The sequence below is a fragment of the Galeopterus variegatus genome, unplaced genomic scaffold (genome assembly GCF_000696425.1).
Source record: "Galeopterus variegatus unplaced genomic scaffold, G_variegatus-3.0.2 Scaffold1042, whole genome shotgun sequence".
NCBI classification, from domain to species: Eukaryota; Metazoa; Chordata; class Mammalia; order Dermoptera; family Cynocephalidae; genus Galeopterus; species Galeopterus variegatus.
This window is the reverse complement of record NW_007727153.1, coordinates 315,605-336,513: the sequence shown is the minus strand read 5'-3', so window position 1 is coordinate 336,513 and position 20,909 is coordinate 315,605. Positions and strand designations below refer to the sequence as shown.

The following is a 20,909-nucleotide window of genomic DNA, read 5'->3' as shown; positions in this document are numbered from 1 at the left end:
TATGAATTACACATCTGTGTGCAAAATATGATAAGCTCTGGAAGAATTCAAAACTAAATGAAACAGTATCTCTGCCTCCAGTGAGCCTTTTGACTTGTATATAATACATAGCAAATAAACACAAAATATATATATATTATCAAAACACGATGTGCCCAGCATCCCAAAGGAAAATAAGATATGCCCTCTAGGAATTTATTTTCAGTGAGAAGATATGTCATATACACTTGAAATAAGATTAAGTGATGAAAAAATTAAATACTATTTAGTTAAAAGGCTGGAAAGAGAGATGGGTATGAGTCATAGTGCTTGGAGAAGAGTTTATGGAGGAGATAGCATTTGAAAGGGAATTAGATGAGGATAATTAGAAGAGGTTGAATACTCAATATAGAATATAATGAACAAAGTTGATATAGCTGATGCTGCAGATTGGCTCACTTAACACCCACTCCTACAGTTGCCTCCCCCCGCCCTTTTAAAACTTGTCTTACTATTTTATAAAGACTATAAAGTTAAACTATATTTCTCTTTTTTAGCTAGGGTTTTTTTTAAAGGAATTTATTTTTTAATTGAAATGTATTGATTGTACATATTTACGGGGTACAGAGTTATATTTTAATACATGTATATAGTGTGCAATGGTCAAATCAAGGTAGTTAACATACTCATCATTGCAAAATTTATCATTTCTTTGCAGTGAAAACATGTGAGCACTTCTCTTCTAGCCATTTGAGAACATACAATAAATTATGGTTAATTAGGGATACCTAGCACTACTGTACCTCACCAGAACTTTTTTCCTATCATCTAGCTGGATTTAAAGCTTACATTAGTCCTAATTGAATAGATAGTTGATAGAGCAAGAACAGTAAAATATTATTGGTAGAATTGAGGTGTTAGGTATTTGGGTGATCACTGTAAAATTCTTTGTATTTTTTGATATGTTTGATATTTTTTATAAAAAAAAATGTTTGGAAAATAAAAGCTTATAGAAAAGGACTTTATCTGCTCCAAGTAAATTTGAATTTCCCTGAAAAGTTCTGATTGTCATTGCTAAATTATAGTTTTTATATTTTAGAGAATTTTGGAGAATGGAAGGAGTATTAGAAGACTAGAGATGAGTAAATGCAGCTATGATTTCATAAAGGGAAGAAGCTGGAAACTAAAAAATATTTATCAGTGCTTTGGACAGCTGTTTGAAGCAAGATTGTAAAATGATTCATTGTTGGTATGAATTTCATAGACCTCAGATTATTAAATTCAGGTGTGCAAAAAAAAGTCTTTATATCAGCTCTTTAGTTATGTGTTAATTCTCAGTACAGAAACAAAATAGCAAATGCATACAAGTTAAAATTTAAAAATAAATAATAGAAGGCAATCCAAAGGTAACATGTCCTTTATCCAACTGGTTTTAAAAGGATGGGGCAAAGTGTTATCATGAAAAGGCTTAATTTTTCAGTTTGTATAATTTCATATTGTAATGCTAAGCTTAAAAAAACTCTATCCCACCCTTTCTTTATAAATCCGATGTAAGGAAATGGTTACTGAGTTAACTGTTAGCTGTATTGTTGTTTAGGAAGAAGCAGAAGAGAAATTGAGAAAGCAAAAAGAGATGAAGCAAGATTTTGAAGAACAAATGGCCTTGAAGGAACTAATACTACAGGCTGCAAAAGAGGAAGAGGAGATCTTTAGAAAAACTATGCTAGCTAAATTTGCTGAGGATGATCGAATTGAATTAATGAATGCTCAGAAACAAAGAATGAAGCAACTGGAACACAGGAGGGCTGTGGAAAAACTTATTGAAGAGCGTCGCGACCAGTTCCTTGCAGACAAAGTAAGAAAAATATTTTTTTTGTCACTGAGGAGCAGCTGACTCATCTGTTCATCCGCTAAACTTTTACTAAGAGACTTTTATGTGCCAGATGATGTTAGGTATTTGTTTGCTAATCATGTGATACATAAATTTTCTGACCAATCATTTATTAATGCATTTATGCTTTCTATGTGCTAAACATTGATTGGTGTTGAGAACATAAAGGTAAATACAACTAAGTACACATGTCATCTATGAATTTATGGTCTTGGTTAAGAAAAAATTATAAAGATATGTCATGTCCTTGTGATAATAATTATGCAGGTATGGATGTGTTAGTTTGGCAGAGAGAAGATGGATCATGAATACCCTGGATGCTATTCTAAAAACGTGAACTTTTTCTAAGGAGAGCCAGTGAATAATTAGGAAAGCTGTGTGTTAAGATCTACATTTTGAAAGACGACTCAAGTTGCAGCATTGAGGGGAGATGTGAGAGGAGTAAGACTGTAGATGGGGAGACCAGTAAGAAAGTTATTCCAGCAATCCCAGTGATAAGTGGTGAAACACATGCAAATGGAGAAGGGATCCATCTGAGAGATGTTGATAATATAGAATTGATGGGGCTTGGTGACCAGTTAGATCTGGCGAGGTGAGAGAAGACTGAAGGCTGCTACTAATAATAAATAATACTATTATTTCACCTTTAATGAGTGAGTGATGTTCTAAAGAAAGAGTATGTAGGAAGAAAAATGGATTTTGAGTGGGTATATAATTCCATTTTATCCACATTGATTTTCAGGCCAAGGGGAAGATTTCTAGTTGGAAATGTGGATTTAAGAGTTGTAGAGGGAACTAGGTTTGTGACTTTTGACACATTGATTTATCTGTTTATGTTTCATCCATAAAACTGAAGTAATATTGATATAATATCTCACTAGATTGTTGTGCTTTAAGAACCAAGTGAGATAATGTGTGTTTTGAAAAGATAAAAAGTTCTAAATATGAAGGGTACAGTTTAGATACATGGTAAATATTTTTTAAGTAATAATAGAAGTGATATTAGTAGTAACTAACACTTATTGAGCATTTCTATATGTCATTCACTATTCTAATCTCATTACAAACAAAGTAGTAACTTTTAACTTTCAGTCCTTTGAGTTACGTGCTATTATATCTCCATTTTAAAGGTGTGGAAACTGAGGCATAGAGAAATTATGTATATTGCCCAAGGCAATTAAGTCACAGTAAATAAGTGGCAGAGCTAGGTTTAATAAATTAATTAATATCATAATGCTGATCTTTTCCTTCATGGGTGGACAAAAAGAATTCCCAGTCTATTTTTGTAATCAACAGATACTGACCTGCTAGACGTTCAGCTGTGTATTGGTGAGGGAACCAAAACAAACAAAAGCTCATTCTGGTAGCTTCTGATCTAGTGCAGAGAGTAGGGTATAGAAGCCCAAGAGACTGGATAATGTATAAAACTCCATGATATACTAAGAATACAATTCTTAAATTGTACAATATTAACATTTATAGAATTTGGTAGTGTGTAATTTACTAACTGTGCAATACATTTATGGCAGAACTGTGTGGATTCACCTGGAAATACATAAGAGAGAATAAAAGGAGACAGGGAAAGCTATTCTAAATTGGCAGCACATGGAATCATACCACCTGGAGAAATTGTAATGATAAGCAGAGGAGTTTAGACATGATACAGTAGGAAGTTGATTAATATGATACTGAACATAATATGGTCTTGAACAAGAGGAGAAAATAGTAATTCAGAAGTGAGGTGATGACTTGGAATAGGCTATAAACAGAATAACAGGAGGAGAGAGAACGAGAAGAATTTAAATATTTTTAAAGGAATATGAGACTTGTATGATTTTTTTTTTTTTTTGACAATATAGGGTAGAGTAGAGGAAGGAGTCAAAATAATTCAAAGATTTCAAATATGAGAAACTTAAGGAATAGAAGTGCTGTTATATATATATATTTTCCTTTTTGTCTTTTTTCGTGACCGGCAACGGATTGCAACCCTCAGTGTCACGCCCGTACCGGACCGGGACCGGCTACGGGATCGCAACCCTCGGTGTTGCTCCCGCACCTCGCTCAGCCAGTGAGCGGCCGGTCTGTATGTGGGATCCGAACCCTTGGCAGGAGCGCCGCCGCGCTTCCCAAGCGGCGCACTGTAGCAGTGCGCCACCGGGCCGGCCCCGAAGTGCTGTTATATTTTGAGTTGGAGCGAAGATCTAATGACTTCAGTTTTAGGCATGTTGAGTTTGAAATAGAAATGCAAGTTGAAAATACCCTGATGGTAGTTGTACAGAAGAGTGAATCTTAGGTTAAGTTTTCTTAGAAATGAATATCTGAGATTAAGTAGCACAGAGAGATTCATGCTAAGATGATTCCTCCAAAGAATATGTTATAATGAGGAACAGTCAGAGGGCCAATGACTGAGGCTTGGAGAACATTCTAGTTTGGGATGTAGGAAGAGGAGAAAAAGCCAATGAAAGGACCAAGAAATGTTCGAAAGTTAAGAGGATCTGGATGGTATGGTCACAGAAAAGCAAGAGAGATCAGCTGTGTCTTTTGCCTGCTCCTTAAAGTGTTGGGATACTTGGCATTTGATTTTTAGCCCTCCTCTGTTATCATCCAACTCTTGTCATAATTCTGTTGCCATACTTACAGATGCCCAAAGTACATAGTGGGAAATCTTGTGGGTGCCTTGGAATGTAAGTTTCCAAGGGTGTATATAACCAGACAAAACTTTTCTAATTCCAGTAGCCTGGATCTTGGTTAAAAAGGCAACATATTCACTCGGTTACCCAAGCCCATCACCTTGGAATGATTCCTGGATTTTTTCCCTTTCTCACTTAACGATTTTTGGTCAGCAACCAAAGCCAACTGATTTCACCTCAGCAGTAACTTTTAAATCCAGCTTCTCTTCTTTGTAACTTAGTTCAGACATTCAATAGCATTCCCGTAGACTACTGAAATTGTCTTCTAATTGGTCTCCTTGTAACACTGCTCCATCTGCTACCAGTTACCATTGTTTTAAAAAAATCTCATTATGTCTCCCTCCTGCCTAATCCTCAGTGGACTTCTGCAGGATAAAATCTCAGTTCCTTAGCTTTCATATAAGCCAATCTAACTCTAGCCTTTAAGGGAGATAATTATTAATAAAGCACCTACACTTTGCTTGGCATGTGGTAAATACTTTATAAGTGTTTGTTGAATCAATGAAGGTGATCAGTTGTATCAGTAAGAGCACTGCAATCAAGAAGGGAGAAAATTAAAAGGCTTTTGGAATGGACCAGAAGACTTTGAATGCTCTTTCCATACAGAAAAGTAGAACCAGTGATTGACTGTCTCATGGTGTACAGAGCCAATCAGAAAGCTTCTAGAAAAGTTAGCAAGACCACTATAAATTGAAGTCAGATAAAACCACCTAATGCATAGATGCTTGAGCAAACAGTATGTCTTAATTTTTTAAAAAATTATAAATGTTCCCAATATGAAGTTGTGGGCTTAGCTTTAAGATTCAGTAAGATTGAGCAACATTTTTGTTGTGGCCCCAAGGCAAGGACGGATCTTCGTGATAATGAAATTCATTAATTCACTCCATTACATAAATCTTTAAGGCTCTGTTTTTTAAATTTCAGAGATTTCAGAGGTTCATAAATAGATATCTATATGGTGAGACGAAATCTGAAACATCCCAGATCAGAATTTGTCCTGAGTGTATAAATTGTTTTCATAACCTTTTGAACTATTTACCCTAATTTACTATATTTTTTTTTTTTTAGGATAAACATTTAATGTGGCTTACCACATCCTAAGAAGGGAAACCCTGCATTATGCCTAAATTAGAAACTCTACATCATTGAACAAAAATCTAACAAGTGTGCTTTCCCTGGAACATTACAAAACTTTCTGGCATCTGTATATCTATATAAGGAATGGATCAATTAGGATTAGGTTTGGCTGCAAATATAGGGTCTCAAATTAACAGTAGCTTAGTAGATAGTTTACTGTTCTCTAACATGAAAGTTCAGGGCTGGAATGGAGGCTCTGTTCCGTAGCCTACAGGAACTCAGGCTCCTTGTAGCTTTTCACTATGGCATCTATAGGTATAAGTCCTCATCTTCATACTCTAAGTTGGATCTTCAGCCTTCACATCTATGTTTCAAGCAGCAGAGAGAAGTGAAGAAGGGATAAAGGGTGTACATAGAAAGATTCCTGGAAGCTGCCATGTGACACTTTTGCTTATACTCCACTGGCCAAAACCTAGTCCTTTTGTGACCATACCTGGCTGTAAGGGAAGCCTTAGAAATGTAGTCTCAAAAAAAGGAAAAAAAAATTCATGTATAATGATTCCATGACAGATTCTATTATCCTATTTCATCTTAGAGATAAAATAATTAAGAGCAGTTCAACCCTTTGATTCAGAAGCAAGAACCATCATTGGGTGAGAGTGTACGATTTTTCTCAATTAGCTATCAATGCTGTTTCTTATTTTGTAACAAAAAACACATCTAATATTAAACAAAAATATTTTCATGAGAAGCAGTTCTAGTTTTAAGTTGCATCAGGTATGGCTATGTCCTGGCATCATTCTTTACTTTTATTCACTAACTTCGAAGAGTTATTAGTTTATATAGAAGCTTGCCCCCATTGTAGCAAAAAAGACAAACATCCTCCTTTGTGGTTTACATGTCTTTGACAAGGAGTGGACTGAAGAAGTAGTGACTCCAGTTAACTAATTATTTCAAGGAGAAAGCTTAGCATTACTACTACTTTAAAGGAACTCTTGGCAGGAGTTCATCACTATTTGAATGTTCTGCCTTTAGTATCCTTTCCCATTCAGCAGGTTTATTTGGAAACAATTCCATAAGAGTTCTTTTAAGTGCTAAAACTTTAAGCTAATGTCATCTCCTCTATATTATATAGCACAGAATTTTGATGCGATACTCTAAGAGTATTCAGAATTTTTTCTGAGGAATACTCATTCTTCTGCTAGAACTCTTGCTGCTACTCTTGTGCTTCATACAGACTTTGAAAAAATATATATTTTATATAATGAAAATATTTATCCTTTAGATATCCCTATTCTGTTTTATTCACTAATTTTTTGTCTTATACTGTAAACTGTCAACACCTGGCATATGGGAAGCATTCAATAAATATTTATTGAACTTATTAGGAAGTCGCTCCTTAAGATATTTTTTTCCTTGGTAATGAAGACATCTTCCTGAAATTCTTTCTTGCCTCCCTAAAATCCCAGTCATAACTATTGTTCTTATAATTTTAAAGGAATAATGATGGTAAAAGATACAAGTATACATATAAAATATATGATATATATAAAATGTATACACTAGTATCTTTTGAATTTAGTGTCATAAATAGTTCATCAGTTTTATCATCTAATTCACTGCAAGAATAGTTTTATTTGAAAACTCAAAAGATTAATGTATTTTGTGTCAGTTAATAAAATTTGATTTACATTTACAGCAACGTGAACTGGAAGAATGGCAGTTGCAGCAAAGAAGACAAGGATGTATTAATGCAATTATTGAAGAAGAAAGGCTAAAACTTCTCAAAGAACATGCTACAAAATTACTAGGATATCTCCCTAAAGTAAGTGAGATTTATCTCAAGTTTCATGACCTCTAATAGTGGGAAAAACATGGTATTAGGATTTCAGAGGGCCTAGATTTCACTCATTTTTTGCTCTGTTCCAAAGCAGCAGTGGGATCTTGACTGGGCATTGAATCTCTCTGGGCTCATTTAAACATCTCTAAAATGAGAGAGAGCTGGTCTTGGTGCATTATTATTAGAGGTATGAACTAGATTTATTGAATTTATATTTTACAGGTTCTTTTCTCCCCTTTTAGCATAGGGGGTCTAAAACTAAACTACCCTAGAGTAACTGTAATGCTTTGAATACCAAAGATGAAAATATATGTGAAAACATTGTTATCAGTTACACCATTAACACGCACATGCTTGAACTGAGTCTGACAGATCTGCTCTATAGTAGGAGCTTACAACTAGGTACTTGGTAACCTTGGTTTTTAAAAGTAATTCCAGAAGACAGTGAATTTTCATGTATATCTGAGACACATTACCATTATAAATAAGTTTCACAGGCCACATAAATGTCTAGACTTATATAAATAAAATCACCATCCTTCAGATACAGAAATCATGCCATTTGATATTTTAATTTGGTAGAACTGAATTCATATTTTGTGTTCAGTCTAGTGCTAAGGAGGGAGAAATATGAGTAATTATTGCCTGGTCATAGGACCTTATGGTCTAATTGATTAGACAGGATTAATGAATATGAAATGATTGAAATGATATAATAATGATAAAGCCCACATATAATTGGTAAATTTCATAAAATTGATTATAAATTCTAGGAGAGTCTTTAGGTTTCCATATGGAGGCAGAAAGAGGGCCTAATAAACCTGATATCCAAAATGTCCTTTATTCTTTAGGTCCTGATGGCCTCAAATGACATAAATTATTCTTTAAATCCTTTAGATTGCAAGTAAATATTTAAGTTTATCTTTTTAAAGAGACTTTTGCTGTATACTATAGGGGAAAAGAAAAATAGAAGAGTGAAAAATTTCAAAGGGCTTGCTTAAATGACAACTCTAAACCTGGATTCTTTTCTGCACAATTGAATGTTTGCTGATTAGCCATAAAACTGACACTTGAAGAACCAATCCCATGCATGAATTTAGCAAAGCTCAGTCTCTTTATCCCTGACTTCCCTCATATATTACAGAGTTGTTTTAAGACAAGGGTAGAGGTACAATGTATATTAAATTCCTTCTCATCCAGGCAATCCAAGCAGTAGTACTTGTAGTAATAAAGTAGTAGAGCCCAGATTCCTATGATAAGTTCCTACACTAGAGCTGATAAATCAGGAAATTGGGTCAATCTAAGAATATTCAGTGTGTATATATATAAATCAAGTCATAATTATAGGAAAATATTGATTTCTTTTATATAAAAGTTTTATAAATCTGTTGAATAGATTTCATAATCTTGGAGATAACTAACCTGTCCATGTATTGTTAATCTTAAAAACATTTAGTGAGATATTATGGCATTTAAAAGTAACCCACAAAATATTTTTCTTGTAGGGAGTATTTAAAAAAGAGGATGATATTGATATGCTTGGCGAAGAGTTTAGGAAAGCATATCAGACAAGGAGTGAAATTTATGAAGAGAAGTGAAGAATCATCAAGATTTGGTAAAACCTGGATTCTTTTGTATGTTACCACTAGATGTCAGCATAACTTTTGTTTTACAGTTAGTTCAGTGACAGTAGCAATCCACTGTCTATTTGGATTTTCTGAACATCAGAGTATTTCATAATATGTAAACAATTAGATAAAAAATTAATATTTAGCTGCAAAATTACTTTTAGTCAAACTGTTGTCTTTGTACTGGTAATTTGAAGATCTGAATTCTACATCAACATCATACTACAACACTCCATAGAAATATAGTATATAAATGTAGGCCAAACCCAGGAGGCTAATTTCTCCACCCCCATCCTCAGAACAGTATATTTATCTTGATTAATACAGGACGTCTAGCCCAAGGTGAATGCTCTCTCTGTTTAGGAACTTAACCTCCTTGACTTGGCCAGGGAAATAAATATTTAGAATTTTTAAAGCATCTTTTTTTGTCTACTGTAAGGGAGGACCAAAGTAAAGAGAGTGAAGATTACTTTATTTTACAAAATATTGCCTTTTTCTAATAATTACATATCAGAGTAACATATTTATACCCCCCCAAATCTATACATAGAAGTCTTTGAAATTATTTTGATTTTATAATTGAATATTTTTATTACTTACAAAGAATAAAAATAATCCAAACCATTAAAACTTGTTTAAGTTAAATAGAATGGCAATTCACCACAGACCATCACAAAGACTAATCTCATAGAGCATTCATGAATTTCCCCATTCAAGTGCCTTCATAAACTCCTCTTCAGTGAAAGATAGCAGCTTGGCAGCTTCAATGTGCAGCTGTTTTTTTTAAAAAAGTCAATATTATCTGTTAGTATTCAGAGTAGACCACGGAACAACAGGAAAATTGATAAAAGTGTGTGGATAATGTGCTATAAAAATATAAGCTTTCTTATAGGAACATATACTCTAATTCCAAAAAGCATGATATCTGAAATGGAAATTACATTCAAGGATCAGCCTATGAAATCCTTTTTTTATACAACAGTGGTACTGAACCAACCTATTGTTAGGAGAATAATTCAATAATATTGTATTGTAATACCTGACCTTTGCACAAAGGGGGAAAATTCACATCTTCTCATCACCAGGTAGCCCATGTTTAGAGAAATGAACAATAGTGGTTTGGATTCAGTGTTCACTGTTTAAGGTTTAAAGATGAAAACAATATCCTAAGATAAGAGTCATTCTTGTATATGGTACTTTCTGTAGTGGGGAATTACCCATACTATATATACCCGTCCCATTTTCCATATTACTAATTAATTTACTTACATGGAAAAATATCCTTTTGTTTGGGTGACACATTATATATAAATCTTATTATATTTTAGATTTCATATGTGTAATGTATTTTATATAGAGAGAATTTTGTGGTTAATGATGTCAAAATAAAAATTAAACATACCTAAAATAAAAATATTAACTATTTTAGAAGGTCCAAGTAATATCTATGACTTAACTTTTAAGATAGACTCACCTTCTGCCTTTTTAAAACATCAATTAATTTTAATTGTTTCTTGAACCCTGTCATTAATTCTCTTTTTTGTTTTTCAAGTTTCTTGTTTTCTGATTTTAACGCTTCAATTTTTTTGTGCTCTTCATTTGCTATATCCTGCAAAAGAAATAAAAAATCCCATATATTATTGTTTTTAAATATACCATCTTTCGATGGAAAGAATTATAGACTGTCATCATATTAGTATTATTTTTAAACTAAAATATAAATTTTTCTTATAAAAATTTCTTCAGATTACTACATTACTGGAATTTGATAGATTTTGATTATGCTCAGGTTTCTCCCATTTAAAAAAGTGTTTTAAAAATATAAATGAAGGCATAGATAAGTAATCAATAGTATGTGAAAACTGGAAGTGACATCCTTGGAAACAGCAGCAAGCTGGTTGAGAGCCACATTCATCTAGCTTCTCTCAAGAGCACTTTCCATTCTAGCTCATAGGTTCACAAGGCATAGAACGCAAACAAAAAGTAGTAGTAGTCTTATTGGGCTGAAAAGTGAGAGAGCAGGGCTGCCAAGACAGTGCAGATTTCCAAGTGGGAAATCCTAGAAAAAGGGAACACTCAAAATCTGCATATATATTTCCCTTAAATCCTTGGCAGACACCTAAGTACCACTTACAGGGTGAAAACAACTAGGAACAAGGGAATGGCTGTGCTCTAAAGAGCAGAATAGAGAACTCATCCACTGCCCATGATAACAGAGACAGAGTTTGTAATCTTTATAAAAATTGACTGGGTAAGTTCTGCAGCAATTTAGACAATGCAGAAAAAGGAACAGTGAACTTTAAGACAAGTCAGTAGAAGTTACTAAGTACAGAAAGATCTGTACTTGAGATGTTAAAGGAAGTCTTTCATACAAAAGGAAAATGATACCAGAAGGAAATGTGAATCTACATACACACATCATAAGGAAGAAAAAAAGTGTCAGAAATAGTAATATCTGATAAATATAAATAGGCTTTTCTTTAAAAAACCAAAAATATATCTTTAAAAGATAGCAGAGGGCCAGCCCGGTGGCGCACTGGAGAGTGCGCCGCTTGGGAGTGTGGCGGCGCTCCCGCCGTGGGTTCGGATCCCATGTGGAGACTGGTTCCCGCTCACTGGCTGAGCATGGTGCGGGTGCAACACCGAGGGTTGCGATCCTGTTGCCAGTCCCTGGTACGGGCGTGACACTGAGGGTTGCGATCCCGTTACCGGTCAGTAAAAAAGACAAAAAGGAAAAAAAAATTAAAAAAAGATAGCAGAGAGTGACACCAGCAAGATGTGGATTAGGAAGCTCTAGGCCCTTACTCCCCCACTGAAATACTGAATATATAATATACAGACCAAAGTTGCTTTATGCAAACTCTAGAAATTAATTAGGCAGCAGTGGCAGCAACCAATGGAAGGCCTAACCCAAGAAAAAGCTACATTCAAAATGGTAGGAAATTTCATGGTGATTTTTCTTACTCTTCCTTCCTCCACCTTCCTGGCACAACATGGTCAGGAGGAAGCCACTTGGCCACCCAATTCCTGGCTCCTCCCTTGGGATGGGAAGAAAAGAGTGGAAATTGCTTGCCAATGTTCTAGCTCATCCAGTGGCTGCTTAAGGACTTGTATGTGTCTCTCCTGGCTCAGAGCACTGATAGGAATGGTGGTACAGTTTGTATATCAGGTTGGAGGCTGCTGAAACAAGTGGTGGGCACAGCTGCATTTGAGAGCTACAGGGGGTCTGCAGAACCACAGGAACCTAGAGGCAAGCAGTTATGGGCAGAGGAATACAATACAGCATCTAAAGCCCTGAGAAGAAGCAGAGGTAAGACTCTTAGGGAAATTAGGACATTTCAAAGCAGCAGGATGGAAAACAGTAATTAAAGTGCATACACGGGCCCAAGAAAGACACAACCCCAGAAAAGGTTTGAGCAGACCCTGAACATTTTCATACCAGGCTGATTAGTGAGGGTCTTCTCTTGCATGCAGCCCAGTCTGCAAAGACTAGGAGAAGTAGCTTTTCTTGTTCAAATGCCCATTTTTCAACATAAGATCACAAGGCATGCAAAGAAACAAGGAAACATGGCCCATTCAAAGGAACAAAATGAATCTCCATAAACTTGACTCTAAAAGAACACAGGTCTCTGAGTTACTTGGCAAGGACTTTAAAACAACTGTCTTAAATATACTCCATGAGCTGAAGGACAACATTGACATTTAAATCAGGAAAACAATATATGAACTAAAAGAGAGTATCAACAAAGAAATTATAAAAAGGAACCAAACAAATACTAAAGCTGAAAAGTACAATAGCTAAATTGAAAATTTACTAGAAGGATTCAACAGCAGACTTAAACAGGTAGAAGAAATACTCATAAACTTGCAGACAGATCATTTGAAATGATCAGGCAGAGGAGGAATAAGAAAAATGAAGAAAAATGAACAGAGCCTAAAGGACTTAAGAAACCATCAAGTGAACTAAAAATGCAATAATGTAATCTCAAAAGAGAAAGAGAGAAAGGGTCAAAGAAGAAATAATAGCTGAAAACTCCCCAAATTTAAGGAAAGAAATGGATATACAAATACAACAAGCTTCATGAACTCCAAAGAGACCCACAGTGAGACACATTATAATCAAACAGTCAAAAGCCAAAGAGAAAATCCTGAAAGCAGCAAGAGAAAATGACTTTCCCATGCAATGGAGCATCTATAACATTGTCAGGATTTCTCAGCAGAAATCTTGCAGGCCAAAAGGCAGCAAAATGGTATGTTTAAAGTACTAAAATAAAAACCTGTCAAGAATACTATATCCAACAAAAGGATACTATATCCTTCAAAAATGAATCAGAAATTAAGAAACTGCCAGATAAACAAAAACTGAGGGAGTTCATTACCACTATATCTGCCCTAGTAAATGCTGAAGGGACTCCCCTTTAAGTTGAAACAAAAGGATGCTAGACAATAACTTGAAGCCATATGGAAATATGAAGTTCCCCAGTAAACGCAAAGATGTGGACAAATATAAAGGCCTGTATTATTGTAATTTTGGTTTATAATGCCACTTTTAATTCTTTTATAGGATTTAAAAGACAAAAGCATAAAAAATTAAATCTTTGTTAATGGGTACAATAAGATATAGCCTGTGATATCAATAATACAAAGGGGGGGCAGAACTGTAAGAGAACAGAGTTTAAGTATATGACTGAAGTTAAGTTGCTATCAGTTTAAACTAGATTTCTATAACTTTAGGATGTTTTATATTATCCTCATGGTGACGACAAAATTTGTACAGAATATGCACAAAAGAAATGAGAAGGTAACTAAAATGTGTCTAGACAGAAGATCACCTAAACACAAAGGAAGGCAATAAGGGAGGATATGAGAGGCAAAAAAAGCTATAAGACATACGAAACAATGAACAAAATGGCAATAGGAAGTCCTTCTCTATCAGTAATAACTTTAAATGTAAATGGACTAAACTCCCCAATCAAAATACATGGATTGGAAGAATGGATTAAAAAACATAAACCAACTATATGCTGTCTACGAGATTCATTTTAGATCTAAAGACATGCATAGGTTGAAAGTGAAAGAATGAAAAAAGATATTCTATATAAATGGCATGCAAAAGAAAGCAGAGTGGCTATAATAATACCAGGTAAAAATAGTAATAGTCAAACTGTTACAATAGACAAAGAAGGACAGTATATAATGACAAAAGGGTCAATTCATCTAGATGATATAACAGTTATAAGTATATATGCTTCAAACATCAGAGCACCTAAATATAGGAAGCAAACATTGACAGGCTTAAAGGGAGAAAGAGACAGCTCTACAGTAATAGTAGGAGAGTTCAATACTGCACTTTCAGTAGTGGATAGAACCACCAGCTGGAAGATCAGTAAGGAAATGGGGGACTTGAATAACACTATAGACCAATTGGACATAAGAGAAATACAGAACATTCCTCCCAGCAATAGCAGAATACAGTTTTCTCACATGCACATGCAAATTCTCCAAGACAGATCATGGTAGGTCACAAAATAAGTCTTAATAAACTTTAAAGACTGAAACCTTAAAAGGCATCTTTTTCGATCACCATGAAATGAAACTAGAAATAAGTTAGAAGGGAAACTGGAGGGCCAGCCCGGTGGCGCACTGGAGAGTGCGCCGCTTGGGAGTGCGGTGGCGCTCCCGCTGAGGGTTCAGATCCTATGTGGAGACCAGTTCCCGCTCACTGGTTGAGCGCGGTGCGGGCGCAACACCAAGGGTTGCGAGCCCGTTGCCGGTCCTTGGTACGGGCGCAACACCGAGGGTTGCGATCCCGTTACTGGTCAGTAAAAAAGACAAAAAGGAAAAAAAAAAAAGAAGAAGGGAAACTGGAAAATCCACAAATATGCAGAAATTAAATAACATGCTTAAACTACCAGTGTGTTAAAGGAGAACTCACAGGGAAAATTAGAAAATATTGAGACAAATGAAAACAAAAGCATACTATACCAAACTTATGGGATACAGTATAAGCACTGCTGACAGGGAAATTCATAGCTGTGAATTCTTACATTAAAAAAGGAAAACGATCTCAAATCAACCTAACTTTACACATTAAGGAACTAGAAAAAGAAATAACTAAACCTAAAGCTAGCAGAAATGGGAAATAATAAAGATTAGAGCAGAGATAAATGAATTAGAGAACAGAAAAATAGAAAATGAAATGAAACCAAGAGTTAGTGCCTTGGAAAGATCAACAAATTGACAAACCTTTAACTAGATTGAAGACAAAAAGAGAGAGGACTCAACTAGAATCAAAAATGAAAGAGGGGATGACCTTACAACTGATTTCACAGAAATAAAAAGGATTATAAGAGAATACTATGAACAACTGTAGCCAACAAATTGGATAACTTAGATGAAATGGATAAATTCCAAGAAACTCAGTCTACCATAACTGAATAATAAAGAAATTCTGAACAGACCTTTAAGTAGTAAGGAGATTGAATCAGTAATCAAAAACCTCTCAAAAGGGCCGGCCCGGTGGCGCACTGCTACAGTGCGCCGCTTGGGAGCGCGGCGGCGCTCCCGCTGAGGGTTCGGATCCCACATACAGACCGGTTCCCGCTCACTGGCTGAGCGAGGGGCGGGCGCGGCACCGAGGGTTGCGATCCCGTTGCCGGTCCCGGTCCGGTACGGGCGCGACACTGAGGGTTGCAGTCCGTTGCCGGACACGAAAAAAAAAAAAACCAAAAAAAAAAAAAAAAGGAAAAAAAAAAAACACAAAAAAAACCTCTCAAAAAAAGGGCTTCCAGTCAAGATGGCGGAATAGACACAGCATCGCTCTCCCACAAATCAATTTACAACTATAAAAAAGCATGTGTATTTTTTATCACCCGTACAGCTACAGCCTCTAGTAAAGGTTTGGCAGGTACCTGGCAGGCGCTCCTAAATATTTCTAAATAAGTTAAATGGACTTTGGTGTGATATTTTAAACAGATTTCAGGCAACCATCTAATGAAATGCCCTGTCTTTAAGTAGAATTCCAGTTAAACCATCACTTTCATCATTCTTTCCTTCAGTGTGTTTCAGAGGCAATGACTAAGTGCCAGGCACTGGGGACATTATAGTGAATGAGACAATTAGGGTCCTTACACTCATATAATGTCTGGTTTAAGTTGGCTGACTTTTCATTTCAAAGGTTACTCTTACTTTAAGGCCAAATTACTTGTTTCCTAAACTCTATAGAGAATAAGTTTATCATCATCTTTTAAATAGATCTTTAACTTTCTGATGACTGCAAGGTAATCTTGTTCTATTTTATGGAAACCTTACTATTTCCCTGTCATATTTTCTTAAAGATACAAACCTGAATAATTTTAATTGCCTACTGAACTATTATATGTCTAATCAGAATGAGAAGCAAGGTACAAATAATTAGAATGGAAAAAAATAAACCAGCACACAAAAGAAAATATACAGATTAGACTCCAAGGAAAAAAATTATTTCATATCCCAGAAACATCCCTCAAAGTTAAAACTTAGAAAGAGGCAAAATAATAGAAAAATCAAAAGCTTAAGACACATATACATAGTTTTTTGGAAATCTGAAGTAAGTTATATTTAAGAATTCTAATTTCAAATGTCTACTGTATAGTAAATGATAAACAATATTAAGTACACAAAAAATGTTATCTGTTTAAATCAATCACCCATATGGTAGACCTGGGGTTAGACGTTTGTATCTTGAAGACATCTAAGTTGTTTTTATAGTGTTGATGGTTTTATACTGAGTTGTTCACATACCAATTCCTCATTACTTGTATTTTCAAAATTTCTGGCTAGAATTGAGTCATCTGTTGTCATGGAAACCAGTTTTTCTTTCTACTTTCCTAATATATGTGCTAATATAGAGATCAGATCTACAACCAGAATCAGCAAATCCTGATATATATGTAGTTTACTCTTCCTTTTATTTTCTTCAAAATCCCTTTAAAATGCACCAAATTGGAAATAATACTCTAATAACATGCTAATTACTGATAAGTCTGTAAAGATGACTTCCTTGTTCATTTAATAACCTCTATTAATAAATCCCAGTTATCACGAAATCTTTGATGGCCCTTGAACATGAAAATAGCCCTATTATTTAGCATAAATTATCTCACAGATAATATGGTTTCAGAACCAACAGCATCAGCATCAGCATCACCTGGGAACTTATTAAAACTGCAAATTCTAAGGCCCCACCCCAGACCTACTGAATCAGAAACTCGGGGGTGGATCCAGCAATCTGTGTTTCAACAAGCCCTCCAGGGGATTCTAATACATGCTTAAGTTTGAGAGCCACTGCCATGTATAATAGTCCCTTACTTTATACATTAAAAAACAGAGAGAAGAATATGACAGACTCGAGACATAAAAGACACCTTTGTTTTTCAATGTTTAGCCCCAGAGCTTAGAAAAGTGTCTGGCATATAATAAAATGGGCACTCAATAAGATTTGTTGGATGAAGAAATAAATGAATTCTCCAAAGATTTGTGCTATCACCCAATTATGGCAATCGCCCATGCATATAATCCTAACTTGTTGAAAATCCACATGTTGATAATATATATCTTCTCAAAAAATGTTCGTCATGAATTTAAGAAGTATAATTTTAAAACTATTTTTGACACTTGCCTAGAAGAGTAAATTACCAAAGGTGATCACTACCAAAGCTATTCAATTTTTCCATACCTTGTTATTTTGCCTTAATTTACTTAACTCCAGTTTATACTTTTCTGCTTCTTCTAGAGCTCTATTTAAGCGAATCTCTGTAGCACTTTGACTAGCGGCAGCCTGTTTTTGTAGTCGTCTTTTATTTTCTAATTCCTGTATAGTAAAAAAGATAAGGAACATTTATGAATATATCATAAGTTCCCTTTTCATTGTTTTGCAACGTTTTCCATTTCCATATTCCCTGCTTTCTCCCAAATTTTATACACACATACATACACACATACATATAAGGCTAGATGCTGAGCACTAAGTGATAGAAGTCTCAGGGAATTCTTGCCCCAAATGGGTATTTGAAAAATATACCCTAAAAAATGTAGTCATGAATTGTGCTTTCAAATTACTTCTTGTTTGGAATTTTCTGCCTCTTTTTATTGACCCAAGACACAGTATACTTGTCCTTTATACTTATTTTATAAGCAACTCCTTATAACTATAGTTCTCCTTTCAGGAACCTCCCAAAAGACCAGTGTATGACACAAACTCTCTTATGAATACTGTTTTTATGTAGACCTGACAAAGTATATCATTTAAGAAAATATCCATAAAGTACAGAATATTCTATATTAGCCTTACAGGAAAACCCCAGTTGTGTCTGAGCAGAAAACAGATCTTATGAATTATTTTCCACATCCTAGAGTAGGTTTAGAACTGTATTTCTGCCAAATTCTAGGATATTCTGTTGCAGAGAGTCAAGAAGCCAATATCTGAAGAAATGCAAACACAGAGGATAAACTCCAAACTCCATTATATTCTGGCACCTGTCAACCAGCCTCATCTCCTGCCACAGATGTTACTTTCAGTAATATCAACAGTACTTGGATCTCTCCCAAACAGCCATGGTGTTTCCTGTCTCTGAGCCTTTGCACATGGTCTTCTTCCTGCCCTGATCCCTCCCCACTCCTCGCTTTTACCTAGCTAGCACCTACTCATCATTTAAGACTTAGCTAGGGTTGTATTTTAGGGCTTTATCTACTCCAGGAAGCCTTCCCTCTCTAATACTCACTATCCTCCCAGGTTGGGTTAGGTACCCTTTCTTTAGCACCTTGACGCATCATAGTACCTGCTGTTGGTACAAAAACTATCCATTTACTTTATTTCTCCTACTACAGTGTAAGCTCCTTGAGAATAGGAGCTGTCACTTTAGTGGCATATAAAATGCACTAATGACGTTTATTAAACTGAAATTATTTTGTATTACTTAACTACTCTTTGTGTCTCCTATAATGTAAGGCCTAGTGCAGAGCCTTATACAAAGCAGATAATAAATATTGTAGAACTGCAATGATGCAGTTCAAAATACAGTTGTCCGTATTCTCCTTTTATAATTTTTCTCCTGGCTATATCACTACATTTTATTTGAAAACTGATCTCCGTGGCTCTGATTAATTAAGGGGAAAAACACAACAAAACACAAGAAAACACATGCTGCTCTTTATGTAGGTTTCTAAACAAATCAGACTGTGTGAGGATACCATCTGCTGTCACAGCCTTCTTCACAGCTTTGTGGGTGGTAGCTCCATGAAGAGCTAGCCTAATTCATCTCACTGTTCACATGGAAAGGCAAAGATTCTCATTAGCTGCAAAGTCCACAGTTCTTGCTGCCTCATTTCAGCTTCCTCTCATAAGAATATGGAAATGAATCTTTGTCTTTCTCTTCCCTGCTGGTGACTTTGTAACCTATATCACAGAAAAATGAAAATCACCCTTCACCACATGAGTGTTCTCCATCCCTGAATCAATACTGCCTGCTTCATGAGAGGCATGAGAAAGAAGATAGCCAGAAGAAGAGTAAAGTAGGACATAAGGTTTTTCTATATGAGTAAATCCACTAAAAAAGGGGAAAATCCTATCAAAAACTTGAAAACATTCCTGTTTATAATCGTACTCAAGTACATTTTACAAAGTGCAGACAAGATCCCAATAATGTTATGAGAGAGCTTGCATCCTAAAAATAAAGTGAACAACATAAATCTATTGTTACCAAAAAATTAAGCAGTTTACATGCTGCTAGACAGAAATTTTATGAAAAGCTCTATCCCTGAATTTTAATTAGTTTAAGAAAAAAGCTAGATAGTGTAAAGAAAATCAAATTTAAAACTCAGTACTTTGAGCTTCAAGAGAAAATGATTTACCATTCTCTTATTATTATTAAAGCATTCATAAAAGGCACTGGGGGAGGGCAAGAAAAGAGGGGGCGTGTATCAGCCACAGCACAAGAGAAAATGTAGTAAATGCTGTGAGAGTAACACAAAGTGCCATAGGAATTCTAATGAGGAGAAATAAATGATCAAATAAGGTTGCAGAAACAAGTGGCTAAGGTAGAAAAAGAACAGACTTGGATGTGGAGAACCCGCTAGCTGTGGTAGACTGTTTCCATATCTGAAATAGGGAGTAATATTATCTATACTTAATAGGTTTCACTCATTTATTCTACACATTTATCTGGCACTTACTGTGTACCAAGTTACTATTCTACATGAAGTGCACACAGAAATTAACCGAAGTTCCTCCTCTCATGAAGCTTGCATTCTAGAAGAAGAGACAGATGATAAACACATACATACACACACAGAGACACACACAAAATATCTGGTAATAATACAGCTATTAAGAAAAATAAAGGGAAAAGGGACAGAGCAATGGGGGAAGGGCACAATTATTTAAAATAAAGTGGTAAGGGGAAGGCTCCCAAATGAAGTAACTAAATGATTCATGTAATAATCTTGGGAAAGGAATTCCAGATGGTGGAAACAATGACAAAGACCCTGAAGCAGGAATCAACTTACCATATTCAAAAATTGCCTAGAAGGGCAGTGTAGTTTCAGCTGACAGTCATGGTATTAGGCCTTGAGATAGGAGAAATGGGCACAACAAGCTTAGATGGCCATTGTGATCCTTACCTAGGAGTTTGGATTTTATTCTCAGTGATATGGGAAGCCTCTGGAGGGTTTTAAGTACGTGTGTGTGCATATGCACATGTGGGTATGATGATCTAAGTTTTACAAGGATTACTCTGGCTATCATGGTATTCCTGAGTGTAGGAATA

General features: G+C 35.3%; 2 protein-coding genes across 2 annotated transcripts in view; one reads left to right on the top strand and one right to left on the bottom strand.

Annotated features, from left to right (window-relative positions):
- The window catches only part of MNS1 (meiosis-specific nuclear structural 1), a 42,602-nt gene extending 33,340 nt beyond the window's left edge, over nucleotides 1-9,262 (top strand). The window contains exons 8-10 of the mRNA XM_008574412.1: nucleotides 1,577-1,834; nucleotides 7,337-7,462; nucleotides 8,983-9,262. Coding sequence (XP_008572634.1) covers nucleotides 1,577-1,834; nucleotides 7,337-7,462; nucleotides 8,983-9,075 — 477 coding nt within the window. The 3' untranslated portion in view covers nucleotides 9,076-9,262. The remainder of the gene's footprint in view (nucleotides 1-1,576; nucleotides 1,835-7,336; nucleotides 7,463-8,982) is intronic.
- A 298-nt stretch (nucleotides 9,263-9,560) lies between these two features.
- Nucleotides 9,561-20,909, bottom strand: part of TEX9 (testis expressed 9) — a 51,254-nt gene continuing 39,905 nt past the window's right edge. Inside the window, exons 10-12 of the mRNA XM_008574414.1 lie at nucleotides 17,822-17,956; nucleotides 10,580-10,714; nucleotides 9,561-9,879 (exon numbers count right to left, since the gene is read on the bottom strand). Of these exons, the coding sequence (XP_008572636.1) occupies nucleotides 9,802-9,879; nucleotides 10,580-10,714; nucleotides 17,822-17,956 (348 nt within the window). The 3' untranslated portion in view covers nucleotides 9,561-9,801. The remainder of the gene's footprint in view (nucleotides 9,880-10,579; nucleotides 10,715-17,821; nucleotides 17,957-20,909) is intronic.